This window comes from Accipiter gentilis, chromosome Z (genome assembly GCF_929443795.1).
Source record: "Accipiter gentilis chromosome Z, bAccGen1.1, whole genome shotgun sequence".
NCBI lineage: Eukaryota > Metazoa > Chordata > Aves > Accipitriformes > Accipitridae > Astur > Astur gentilis.
The window spans coordinates 69,554,768-69,568,033 of NC_064919.1; the positions used below are offsets into that span (position 1 = coordinate 69,554,768).

General features: G+C 35.8%; 1 protein-coding gene across 1 annotated transcript in view; it reads right to left on the bottom strand.

Moving 5' to 3' along the window:
- Positions 1–3,658: 3,658 nt before the first annotated feature.
- The window catches only part of NDUFS4 (NADH:ubiquinone oxidoreductase subunit S4), a 48,914-nt gene continuing 39,306 nt past the window's right edge, over positions 3,659–13,266 (bottom strand). The window contains exons 3-5 of the mRNA XM_049795798.1: positions 12,580–12,752; positions 8,270–8,343; positions 3,659–3,867 (exon numbers count right to left, since the gene is read on the bottom strand). Of these exons, the coding sequence (XP_049651755.1) occupies positions 3,764–3,867; positions 8,270–8,343; positions 12,580–12,752 (351 nt within the window). The 3' untranslated portion in view covers positions 3,659–3,763. The remainder of the gene's footprint in view (positions 3,868–8,269; positions 8,344–12,579; positions 12,753–13,266) is intronic.

Here is a 13,266-nt window from a genome sequence, read left to right on the forward strand (position 1 = left end):
AACCAAACTACACAAGTTCCTGGTGTGAAATTACAGGCAAAAGCTAAAATTAGTCCAAATGAGCTTCTCCTTTTCTACCACATGACAAAACTTTGCAGATAAGGGTAATTAAATTTTCCATTTCATAGTATCACTTAATAGTCTGATTTGTTTTAAATTATCCATCAAACTGCACAGTTAAGGAATACACTTCTAGAAATCTGAAGCTGTGCTTTTAGTTTCCTGACAGTCTCTAGGTTCCATTACAACACCATGATTTAGAGAGTTGTAGGGCATTGCTTACAACAAAAAAATTGTCTGTTGGAATTATGAATGCTGCCAATCTTCAAAATAACTTAGTATCCTACAAATGTCATTTTATCACAACAGAACTATGCAAAATATCGAAGTATTTGCAGGTATGCCACCCACATTTTGTAGGGAGTACTATACTGCAAAGTAGATACTGTTATCTGTAGTCAGCAATGAAACAGGGAGCATTTACTTTCAGCGTTTCAATTTGGCTTAGGTAAAAGAAATGCCATAAAATGTAAAGATTAGGACCATTCTGAGCATTCAGAAGACAGCTAAACAGGGTTGGTTTGGGTTTTGTTTTTCTGTGGCTCATCACTGAATTGATGTAAACAGACATGTATTTAATAGCATGGAATAAATTCATTGCAAAGAACTTGGAGAAAGTGGCAGGAAGGGGGAAATGCCAGTGTGGGGTAAAATGAAAAAAAAAAAAAAAAAAAAAAGAGGGAGGTTACTAGTAAAGGTAAAATTTCACCAAAACATTCCTGGTTTTAAACAGAAATTATAGTACTGGAGTGACCAACCTTTCACAACTCACATATGAAAATTTTCATTTGGTCAAGAGATATTAAAAAAAAAAAAAAGTGCCACACACCTCATAGAGCTGATGGGAGTAAAAGTAGTAGCATATGGGAGGAAAAAGATTATAATATTGCTTGCTTCTTAAAAGAAGAAACTTTCACCCAGACTTGACAGGAATAATCCAAATCTAGTTGTGACATTTAGCTAGCTGACAGCAATGACAAATAATAAGTCTTTTACAAAAAACTGGTGATACTATGGACCAATCTGCTAGAACTAGGAAAGGACGTCATCCAGTAGCAGAGTTTTGCCTCCAGAACTTCACACAATAATATATCTACACAAGTCCAAATGTAAACTACTTCAGACCAGCCTGTTAATTTTTTTGCGTGACTTTCCACAATAATGGAAGCTACAAAACTGTAAAGAAAACCTCTTATATCTACACAGCTCAATAAAAGAATGTAAACATAACACCTACATAAGGCTCCTCTGCAATGCTGACATGAAATCGTCTTATAATTTTTTAATACTTTCGATTGTTATTGCCATGTAAGGTGGTACAATACCTCAGATGCATGCAAATCCCACTGGGTAAAGAACATGTTCTATTTGTTTGGGAGCTTTAAACTTCTTCTTTCCCCATTAATGATTTTGATACTTGCAGAGGTTTGAAATATTACTGCCATGAAAAGCTTTGATTAGTTGGATGCAGCACAGCTACACCTACCACCAAGATGAATCTCTAATCTCATTCTGCATTTGTATCAGCTTTGAGTCCTCAAAATCTCTTTAGATTTCCATTTTCAGATCAATGGTTGAGGATACTAGTAGATTTTTTGGATCTCTAAAATATGTTCCTGTTGGCACTGGTCCTCTGCAAGCTCTTGCAGTCAATTTCACTTCTAGTGTTTGAAGACTTCAGCAATGATTATCAACTCTCTTCCATTATCAGCATGGTCACTCTTAAAAGCCATCCAACAAGAAAAAAAATCCAAGTCCTAGGAAAGTGATCAGATGAACAGAAGGTCTGGCCTCAAACACAACTTCAAGACTTCAAGGTGGGGTGCACAGTATAGAATCATAATGAAAATATGCATTTAAAAAAAAAAAAAAAAAAAAAGAAGAAGCTTTCTTCCTCTGGAAGGGAAGGGGACTTAACGAATTCTCCTTTGAATATTTCCATTCTCTTAGCAGAAGAAACAAAAAAAATCCTGTGCCCTATGTGAAACTGATTGTAGTTACAAGAAGTATAGATTATCATACAGCAATTTCATGTATCAGATGTCCAAATATAATGTTAGGTATCTAACATTTATCAGTCATTTCCCTGGACTACATAATTTCAAAAACTAAGGTGTGCATCTACTGCATTAGGTATCTAGGCACTTTTCCATTTTAATGTTGACAATCTTATAAAGCTTGAAGACTATTAAATTAAGATCTTGCTGCTCTTCACTTGTAAAAGACAGGAGAAAAACAACGCATGACTTTTCTTATTACTGTCTTCTTAGTAAGATCAGCATATTAAGCTTTGCCAGAAAACAAAGAGATGCAGTAGATTCTGAACTGTTAGGATTCCAGTTTGGTACACTTTGGCGTTCCTGGAGGACTTTAGGCTCCACTGCACAATGCAGCATTCAAAATTCAATAGGAAAATGAACTGGAGTTACAGTTCTTGTCTGTGATAGGAAAATAGCGATATCAGCCAACTGGTTGATTACACTGAAACTGGGTCAAAAACAATGCTTTAAACAAATGTTAGCCAGCATATAGGGCAGCTGGTTAAAGCTGAAACATTAATATAATCAAATGTGGACAACACAAGCTAGTTTTATGCCTTCTTTTATCTAGAATTCAGTGCATAGCACTTATACCATGCTTTAGATCTATGTGGACAGAGCTATCTCAACTGTTCTTTTGTGACAGTTGGGATAAAACTCTCAGATGCATATGAAAAAGGTAGAGCTTTTCCCAATTTGTAATAGATTTCACTGATCACATGTCGATATCTCAATTTGTTAAGTAAAAGTTAAAGTGAATAAATCAAAAGGCATAGATATGTAACCAAGGATTCCAAACATAATATTGTGCATTATTAGAATTAATGATTTAATGTCATGTAAGACAAACTGAGTTTAGGCTATATATTCAATGTTAAGGCTGAGATGCTATCACATCTCTTGTTAGGCAACAGGAAACCTCAGTGCAGATAAACATGTAACTAGCAATAAAAAAACAGAACTATAATTATGTAATTAGTATATGCTAATGCTGTGTGAGGCACCTGACACTCTTCTGACTTAATTTGTGAATATATAACTGGCTTAGTTTCACTGTTGAAGAACATCACAGAGAAACAATTGCAATCTCAATCTTTTGGACTAAACCTCCCCCATACCCAACACAAAAAACAGTGCTTTCTATTACAGTCATGAATGCTTCTGGAATAATGACAACATTAATTTGGGCAGAAAGGAGGTTATATAATATACACTTATACACAATAGTCTAAGTTATACTCAAATGTTAAGTTTTACATATCATACTTTGCTCTTCAGTTGAAAAAATTCTCTTGTATAGAAGAAAACCTTCTATTGAGAGAATTTGTATATGCAAGGCTGATAAGTTTGAACAAGATAGTGAATATAAAATTACCATGAAAGATAAACCATAATCTTTAAAGTTGCAGCTGATTTCAAACATTCCTTTTGCTAGATTCCTAGTACAGCAATTTTTTAGAAGTATGAACACTCCAAATCTCATCTATTTATAGGCAAGTTTGTAACAGGTTCAATTGGAGACATCAAAAACATTTTAAATAGACATGACATGATGCATCTGTAGTTTAAAGGTCAAATTTATTAGGAGATTAAGAGATGTATTATACATGGACTATAAATATAGCACAGCTGACTTTATTCACAGTCAGACAGCCAATGCCAACCTATTTTGTAGACACCCTTGTTCTTTTGTTCCAAGAAAAGTTTGCACCATAAGACTTGGATTTAGGTTTTGGAATCTTCTTCTCTTCAACGTCATAGCTCCAGCCTGGAGGTTACAGGGGAGATGGGGGGGGGTGGGGGTGGGGTGGGGGGGGGTGGGGAGAGAAGAAACAAAGAGAATTCTAAATATTCTTAGCATACAATATAGAGCAAATACAACTTAAACCTTTTAACTTTAACATCTTTTTCTCCATGTAGGCATCCATTAGTTTATTCCTTTGTAGTTGGCAGGAGAGAATACTGAAATGCCATAGATGTGACATATGCCCATTCTCTCAGTTGATAAGACTTCACCGTACTATGTACCTGAATTTTCTTTACTCCTGCAAAAAACTTGACATTCATCAGTGAAAAGCTCAACAGGGAACACTGACTGACCTGCAAGTTCATGGCTCCATAGCTCCATAGCATCACAGAAGCACTAAGGCTCTGTGTGTGCTGGGACAGGAAATGAAAATAAAGATAAGGAAACATGGTAAAAAAAGCATACAGAATATCAAACCCAAAGGTTGGGAGAGAATGGAGACCTTAGAAAGCTAGAGGAAAAAGAAGGGTGGGAGCACCAAAGAAAGGAATAGCAAAGAAAAAGCTTCAGCATTAGAAAGGAGTTTAATACTTAACATTTTTATAAGAGTATAAAAGATTAGGAGTAAAAGGGAATGAAGTGATAGAAGACAAGTAAATTATGTGATAGTTAAGCAAGAGAAATGCTAAAAAAATGTCAGAAAAGAGGAGGTGGAGACATTAGTGTTTATGTAAATCAAAATGCAAATTGGTTGCAGCCTCCAGGTGCCTGGAAAGTTGCCAGGGCAGCACTCAGTATTCCAAAGTTTGGTCTCTTTAGCTGCAACATTTCACTCAAAGTTGAGATACTTAAGTTGAAGCTAGAAGTGGTTAAGTACACAGTTTTAATTGATACTAGTAAGATGATACTCTTCTTCCTTTAAAACAAAAACTTGCTAAGTCCTAAAATGTTTAACATATATCTGAATTTTTACATTTAAGGTGTTCACAGAAAACACTCAAGATACATCTATAAAGCAAAACACATTTTGTAAGATACACAAGTTATCATGTCACTATGCCTCAATTCAGTGTATCACAAATGTCACACAAACTTTTTGTTCATGTTTATTAGGCTGAACCAATGTTAACTTCCAAGTTAACTATTCTCCATAAAAAAATAGTGGAATAGAGGATTTAAAAACATATTATTTCCATCTGTGAGAACACTAGCTTTTGCCTCCTGTTCTGATTAAAAATATAAGCTTGAGTAAACATCCAGAACTAGATCCAGAGACAGACTTTGGTATTGCACCATACAGCATTAGAACACCTAACTTTGAGGCACTTGGCTGCTAGAATGGAATCCACAGTCCCAAGTTACTGCTTCATCTCTTTATATACCAGAGAGGAGCTGAGAGCCTCCAAAAGAGATTCGCAACTGCCAGCACAATGACTTGAGCTGTCATAGCCATCCAAGATCCACAAAGTTAGTTACATCTAACTTTGGATTGCAAGAGGCCACCATATATGATAAGGCTCCACACTTTGGAACCGTCTGCTTGAGTTAGGCACCTTCAGTTCATGACAGAGAGCAGAGGCCACTTTTATAAAAATACCATAATGGTGAGGGAGGTTAATCTTGCCCAGAACCCTGCCATACAAGCCAAGCAGATAGACAGCAGATTTCATCATCTCTGGAAGAACACTCTCATCACCTGACTAAAGGTTACTGGGGAGTAGAAAAACTCTCCATCCTTGTTACTAAAGCTGTATGTTTTTAAGCAACTACCTCAGTGATGTCCAACGGGACAAAAAATAATTTAGGTCAACAGACTAAACTTTTAATTTCATCCAGTTACAAGTGTTTCCTCCTTGCTTTGACTTCAGACCATCGTCAGCTGTTGTATTTTGGACAGAAATTTCTCCCGTTACTGTATTCAGTGCTGTTATTCCTATTAGAAAAACACATCAGATAGGGCAGGCAGAAAGATAGCTTGCCTAAGGTTCCTGAAGTTTTTAGGTGAAAGAGAACTCTTAGGTCTCCCAGTCATATAAAAACACCTGCAATATCTAGGATTTGCAGAAATTAAACTTGAGGTTCTTCAGGAATTTTGTAGCGGAAAACTTGGGTGGTTCATACAGGAAGGACAAAGAGGTAAATACTTGTGTTCCTAGACTTAGATATGTTTCAGTAACAACCCAGGTTAGAAATTCCATTGTAAATGTGTGCCTAAGTTCTCATTTCTCTCTAAAAGCAAACCTAAATATTGTAAAATTTATATTTCCAGCTACATCTGATACTGAAGCTATTAGTACAGAAAATATTATGCACATATCATATGCATAAAACTAAGCCACCTTAAATAAAAATGGAGTAACAATTTAGGTAAGCCAGTATCCACAGAAAAGTCTGGTACATCTCAATTACGGTAAAATTAAGGGTGCAAGACAAGCGAGTATTGAACTAATAATATTAATACTAAGTCACAGCCTTAGTTTAGTTGGTAGAATGTCTTTGTAGTTTTCTCATACAATGGAGATTCATTACCAATTCAGTGACAGCGTAAACTTTCCACACTGAACAAATCAAGTATTTTACGTGAATCTGCATTTTGAAAGGACAAAATATAACAAGTCCAAAGAGATGACATAAGTAGCTCATTAAAACAGTGATATATAGGCCAGGATTAATTTTTTTTTTCCTCATATAGACTGAACTTTCCAAGAAACAGAAAGAGCATGAACAATACAGAAGCACAAGTAAGGCAGCACCAGATTCTCCCAAATTTCATATTTGTTCACAGAACATTACAAAATACTATTAAATTGCACAGTAATTGCTATATCCAATGCAAATATGATGACCCTATTAATTTCTTTGTCTATACGATTTATTTTTTAATAAAATTAAGACTACTAAATTAAAAAAAAACTTGATTCAAAGAGGAATAGAGGAATTAAATACTAGCCTTTACCATTAAAAAGTTCAAATAAATTGCACATTAGATGGTTTAGCTTCTTAGTTGTATATGTTAATGGACTTACCCTGGGTTTTGGGTGTACAACATAAGCCATCTAACAACTTTGCGTAATTTGGTCTGACCAAGAAACTTCACTATCTGTTTACTCCAGACTAAATACAGTTGAAAGCTGTAGACCACAGGGAAGACTTCTGAAGCAGGTTACGCTCCATGTGCATTATTCCTGGCTTTAACTCAGTGCAGTTAATCTTACTCACATCCATGATCACTAAGCATTAAGCCTAGCTCTTTAAGGAAAATGAAATTCATTTTTTAAAAAAAGGCTGCAAAAAATTCACAGCAACACATAAAAGGACTGCTGAATATTCAAAAGGCTGAGATTATGGATACTCCTTGCAGTACCATAATTCTGTGAGAAAAATACAAGCCTAAGTAACCAAGTAAGTTTACAGACACAACCCTTCTGATACATCACTGGCATTAAAAATATTAAGTAACGATACTGGTTTTTCTACTATCTTTTTCTCAAATAGGAACAATCATCAAGTATAAGAGTTTAGCCTTTAGTACTGTCCTTGGGAAGAGTTAGCTGTAACTTCCTCAATCTACAGCTTCCTCACGGGGGGCAGCAGAGGGGGAGGTGCTGATCATCATTCTGGTGACCAGCAACAGGACACAGGAAATGGAATGAAGCTGCATCAGGGGCAGTTCAGGTTTGGCATTAGGAAAAGGTTTTTCACTGAGAGGGTGGTTGGTCCCTGGAACAGGCTCCCCAGGAAAGTGGTCAAAGCATCAAGCCTGTTAGAGTTCGAGGAGCATTTCGATGATACTCTTAGTCATATGGTTTAGTTTTAGGTAGTCCTGCAAGGAGCAGGGTGTTGGACTTGATGACCCTTATGGGTCCCTTCCAACTTGAGATGTTTTATGATTCTACGATAAATCCATTCTGCAACATGGCCAAAACTGAAGTCCAACATCCTTACTTGGTAGTCACTTAATTTAGTTTTTCTGATTATCAAACATTTACAAGGGTTCTGACAGTCTTTCCTTGACTAGAATCCAGATGCTCACATCAAGTCTTCAGGGCAAAAATCCCACTGCCATGTAGCTTGGACCCTCAGCCTTGGATACTCTTAAAGATAAACTATTAATTTTCCTCCAAGACTTGAGCAAGACTCAGTTCTCATTCAAGACACAGACACATGCAAAAGCATTGTAATAGTAATGCTAAGAGGCTGGGACATTTTTCCAGAAAGTGGAAGGCCTAGATTCAATGCCTTCGGCACACTCAGAACTATTCCCCCCGTCTTCCTCCTCCTCAAGCAGAGAACTAATGGCCTACCATTTTTGTGGAATAGACAGAAGATACTTTACCCTGTACTTTTTCTGTTGTTAATACTTTGAGATCAAGATTGCCTATAGAAAGCTGAATCCCTCATACCCAGTACGTATAATACATACCATTTTTTTCAGCAAAGGCAATGGCATCTTCTTTAGTAGAGAAAGTAAGAACCATGTTGGATAAAGGATCAGCTCTGTAAGATATCAGATGACAAATTTTAAGCATATTTGAAATATAAAATAATTGTATCTATATCTCAAAAGCTAGTCAAATGCTGTATTACGTAACTTTTTGTAGTACACAACCTCACAAGCCAAAGTCCCCTTTTCTTGAATTATTTCCAGGATTCACTCTTACTTTCTGCAGAGTATTGTTTCACTCTTTCAGTCTGTTAAATTTCCCTCCCAACTCCTTGCAGAAATTAATGTTTCAAGTTTATTAGACAAACATGTCTAATGACCTCCTGAGGTTATAATAAGTGCTCTGCAACAATTTTTTTATTTTAAAGCTGTGTAGTCCCTCTCTTTTTGGAAGATCAGTAGGCTTAAGGTAATTTTGAACACTTCAAGGAGACCAGGAGCCTGCAGAGCAGCTATTTGGAAGAATAATCTTATACAGAAAAGAGCAGAATATGAAAGTGAGCAGAACAGGAATTAACCAGAGACTGAAAAGTACATAAAAAACCTCAAGAGTTCAGCTTTGGCTGAGGTGTCACATGACCTCCACAAATTATTCCAGGACAGCAAGCAGATCACAGGCCACCACTGAAAACGAAGCCCAGAAACACAAACTGCTAGCTGACTAAATACACAGCGGTTAGTTTTAGATGATCAGCTATTACTCAACTGCATTTCTGAAAGGAATCAAACAGCAAAAAGCTTTTCAAAACAAATTAAGATCTCAGTTAAAAAACCAAACTGCCTTATTTGTTGCTATAAAAGCTCAATTTAAGAACAATGACAAAGGATGAAGGGTTCTAAAAATTAATCTACAAAACCTTTAGGGAAATAAACATACTGGTTGTAGCAGCACAATGACTAGATAATGCTTCCCTGAGACAACACTGCACATGAGCCTGGGAGACAACTGGGAAGACGAGACCAAATTGCAATGAACTATTGAAGAAGCTGCCTCTCAACTGTTCTCTCTTTGAAGCTAGAAGGGTAAATGAAGAGAAAAAGCAACCAAAGATACACTGAACTCTCTACAATAAAGGACAAAGCCTGTGACTGGCAGAGGGGGAGGGTAAGAGGGGGAATCTAGCTTCCAGCAAAGACAACAATGTAATTTTATCTGATGTACCCATGGAAAAATGGAGTTCACTTTATATCCAATATATTCCCCAATAAAAAAAAAAAAAAAAAAAAAAAAAGGAGAGATGAGGATAAAGGCAGAAATTACACCTTTACAAGGCACTAAGATAGGCCCTCTTAAAGACACTTAAAGATTTCTCTTACAAAGGTAGCAAGGAGAATTAGGAACTAAGAATTGGTCCATGACATGATCAGTGGAGAATCAAGTGATCCAAATATATCATAGCATTGCGACAACTTCTGCTTATGGTTTTTCTTTTCCACTATTGGGGTTGGAAGAATCCTCTGAACACGACTAAGTGGGAACAAAGAAGTTTAAGTTTGAAGTGCAGTGAAACACTGTTCAGTACAGAAAGTTTGCTGAAAACCTTCCAGGACAGAGGCAGTTTGGAAATGAGGATTATGCAGAAATTATTTGTTCTGTTCTCATGTGGGTTCATCTTTCATCCAATCTAAACACAGTTTTTTTTATTTCTTCCTATAAATGAGCTATTTGTGTGTTTAAATTTGTGATAATCTGTGAGCAAACTGGAGTTCATGATGGCGAGCATGATGTCCGGATAATGTCAGCAATAGCAGTGCTGCAGGATTTCCTATGCCTGCCTAAACTGTTTTATCAGTCACTACAAACCGGGATTCCACATTTTCTTCTTTTCTAAGATCTTGTACAATAGAAACCACACATTTCTCATGTTTCTTTGTTTACAACTTTATACTAAAAGATGTACTCAAGAACTATCCATAGGCATTCCTGTAATGAAAACTCCTAATTAAAAAAAAAACGCCATGGGTCCATTTTATTTAGATCTACAACTGGATAATTTTCACTGAAAAAAACCCTATATCAAGGAAAAAACAAATGCAACAAAAAAAAGCAAACAAGACTATAAAATGACAGAAATACAGCAAAGACCTACAGGTAAATAAGTATATTGAGTTCAGAGGAAAAGGGCACTAATCCCTAGACCCTAAAGGGCTCTAATTCACTAATCCCATTACATTATTAAATGGGAAAATTTCTAAGAACTGTTCTCTGCAGAAATGAAATCTGAAGAGAAGAAACTCTTCTTAGGCATTTTTGGGTGTTGAATGGTAACCTGAAAGAACCAGAATGTTCACTAATAGCTTTTGTGAGAATTTCTTAAAAAATGAACAGATACAAACTAGTTTACAGAGCCCTTAACCTAGCAGTGTAAATTCTCAACACAGCACTTGCTCACACAGGAAATATTCCTTTCCCTACCCCAAAATAAAAATGGATGCATAGATGGATTCATTCAAAATAGCCATTCCTTTTTAAATTCCCACAATAAACTCACTCCAGGACAATTTAACATACAGGTAAGCCCTTAATACCATGGCTCATTTTTCTAGGTCATTTATTTAGCACAAACAGTTATAACTGTTAGAAATGTTAAAAGCCATTGTTTTGACTGAAATCATGCAAAATCCCACCCAGAAAATAATTTGTCTAGGGACGTTAAAGTCAGCTGAAAAGCATAGGGGGATTAGAAGAAAAGCTCAATTCAACCTGAACTAAAGCAGGTGTTGCTGGCACCTGCTACAGTGTCATAATCTGTGCACTGGTATAAATAGACCATACTTCATGGCTAGACACTTGCAGGGCACACAAGAAAAGAGGGAAAGGTGTACTGCTGGTCAACAGTCTATCACTTAATTAATTGAGGCCCCATGAGACAACCTGGTCATTACTTGCTAAATGTAGTACCTACTTGCAGTAGTCAAGTCATCCAAGGCATACCTGTATTAAATCACTGAAATCCTATCCTCTTAAACAGCAATTTAAATATGCTTAAGATGAAGTGGTAAAAAACCCCAGGACGTGCTTAAGAGGCAGTCATTGTTATACAGAGGCTTAAAGTTTTAAAACGGGTATTTTAACAGACTATTTTAATACAATTAATATTTTAATATTCAGTATTTTTTCTCATCTAATGATAGTGGAGCTTTGCTTCCCTAATGCTTTGCAATACCAACACAACACAGATGTTACAGGTTTTGAGCCTCCTCAATTTTTTATAGGAAACCAACATAACAGGAAGACTTGACTTCAGAGTTATTTTGAACTAATATTTCTGGACACATTTATTTTATAAAGAAATAAAACAAACAAACAAAATCATTCTGTGACCGGATTTAGAATGTTAATAAATCTCAAAAAATGCATCCTCAAAATATTTAATACTTAAAGTGTTAAATTTTTTTCAGAGAATTTTGTGTTCTTCGATTGTAAGTGCTAATATGATTGCAGCCAGACATTTTCAATACACATTGTATCCTTTGTGAAGTTTGAAAAATAATCTCTAGTGGTTGACATTTTTTTTTAAGTAGAATCATTAACTTTTCTGAATATGCCTCAAACAAGACAGCTTCAAATCAAAATTACAATATTGTCACGAGAATTGCTGGCATAGTCCTCACAGTTCACAGGAATCCTAACCACACTGTAAAATGTAGGTAGTATATTTATATAGGGAAAAAGAATGAAAAACTAGTTGCATCCGAGTTATACTTACATCTCAAAATTATAGCAAGTTTAGCTAAGATGAGTAGTTTTCTGGATCTTGGTGTATTTAACAGTTTTTACTACTAATATTAGCAACATTGAAACAAGCAGTGTAATATTTTAAATAGGTTTAGGGTTTTTTTTTAAATTAGTTATGGATCCTCATTATAGTTATAGATACTCATTTCAGATCTTCAGGGTTATAAAACTTTGTAAAAAAAAAATAAATCCAGAAGCTAAGCATTGTTATTTTATGTTTAACTGAATTTAAAAGATGCAACTGAGGTAACTAATAACCTTCTTTCTCTGATGCTGCCATACAGTAACATCACCACAAACACAGTCGTTGAAATTTCTGGTTGTTAACACTATTTTCAAACTCTTCCAGATGACGTTGTGAGCTAAAATCTGCTTTTAAACATAACAGATCATTAATTATATGACTAACAAACCCAACCACTTACTAGAAGTACTGTTAAAACACAAGTAGATTTACAGGTAGAAAGGATATTTCAAACTTAAAATTTACATTGACTCATAAGAGCCAAATACAGAGGAAAAAGTATTTCCAAATTCAGTAACTACTCACGTAGATGCCCAGCCCATTAAAGGGTTCTCCCAGCGCTCCCTGTTATCAAACTCCATCTTCCATTTCTTTGTATTGTTAACTCCTGCCTGCATTGCATTACGTGCTGGAACAAAAATGTGAACTTTTCTGGTTTTGATGTGCTCATCTGGAACACCAGTTAAAGCAGTGATATCCTATGAAAAACACAATGGAACTTGTTAAAAAAGGGTTCTCATAAAAGGCTTGTAAAATAATACTACTTGTGCTTTTTACATTATTTCATGCTTTATTTTTTTAAGTTACAAAAAAAAAGAAAAAACAATGCAGAAAAGTATGTTATGAATCCAGCTGTATAAATTGAAGCTGATACACATTGTGACTGCTATCATTCTTCTTCCCCTGGCTGAATTAGATTTTGCATGGATCAGCTAGCTACCTGAACCTGCTCATCTCCCAGCTACACAACTGCTAGTGCCAGAGGAGGGACAGGGCATTCCCTCCCATCCTCTGACCACAGCTGCAAAGTCAGGACTGCTCCAATATGCACCAGCTAAAGCAAATGTGGAAATATATAAACTCTTCTTTCCGCCTTAAAGAAAACATTGAAGCACAGACTGAAACATCGACAAATCCCGAAATTTTACACTGCCATTAGGAGCTTAAACTTCCTATGAAAGGACTATTCACCAAAATCCTAGCCAGCCAACT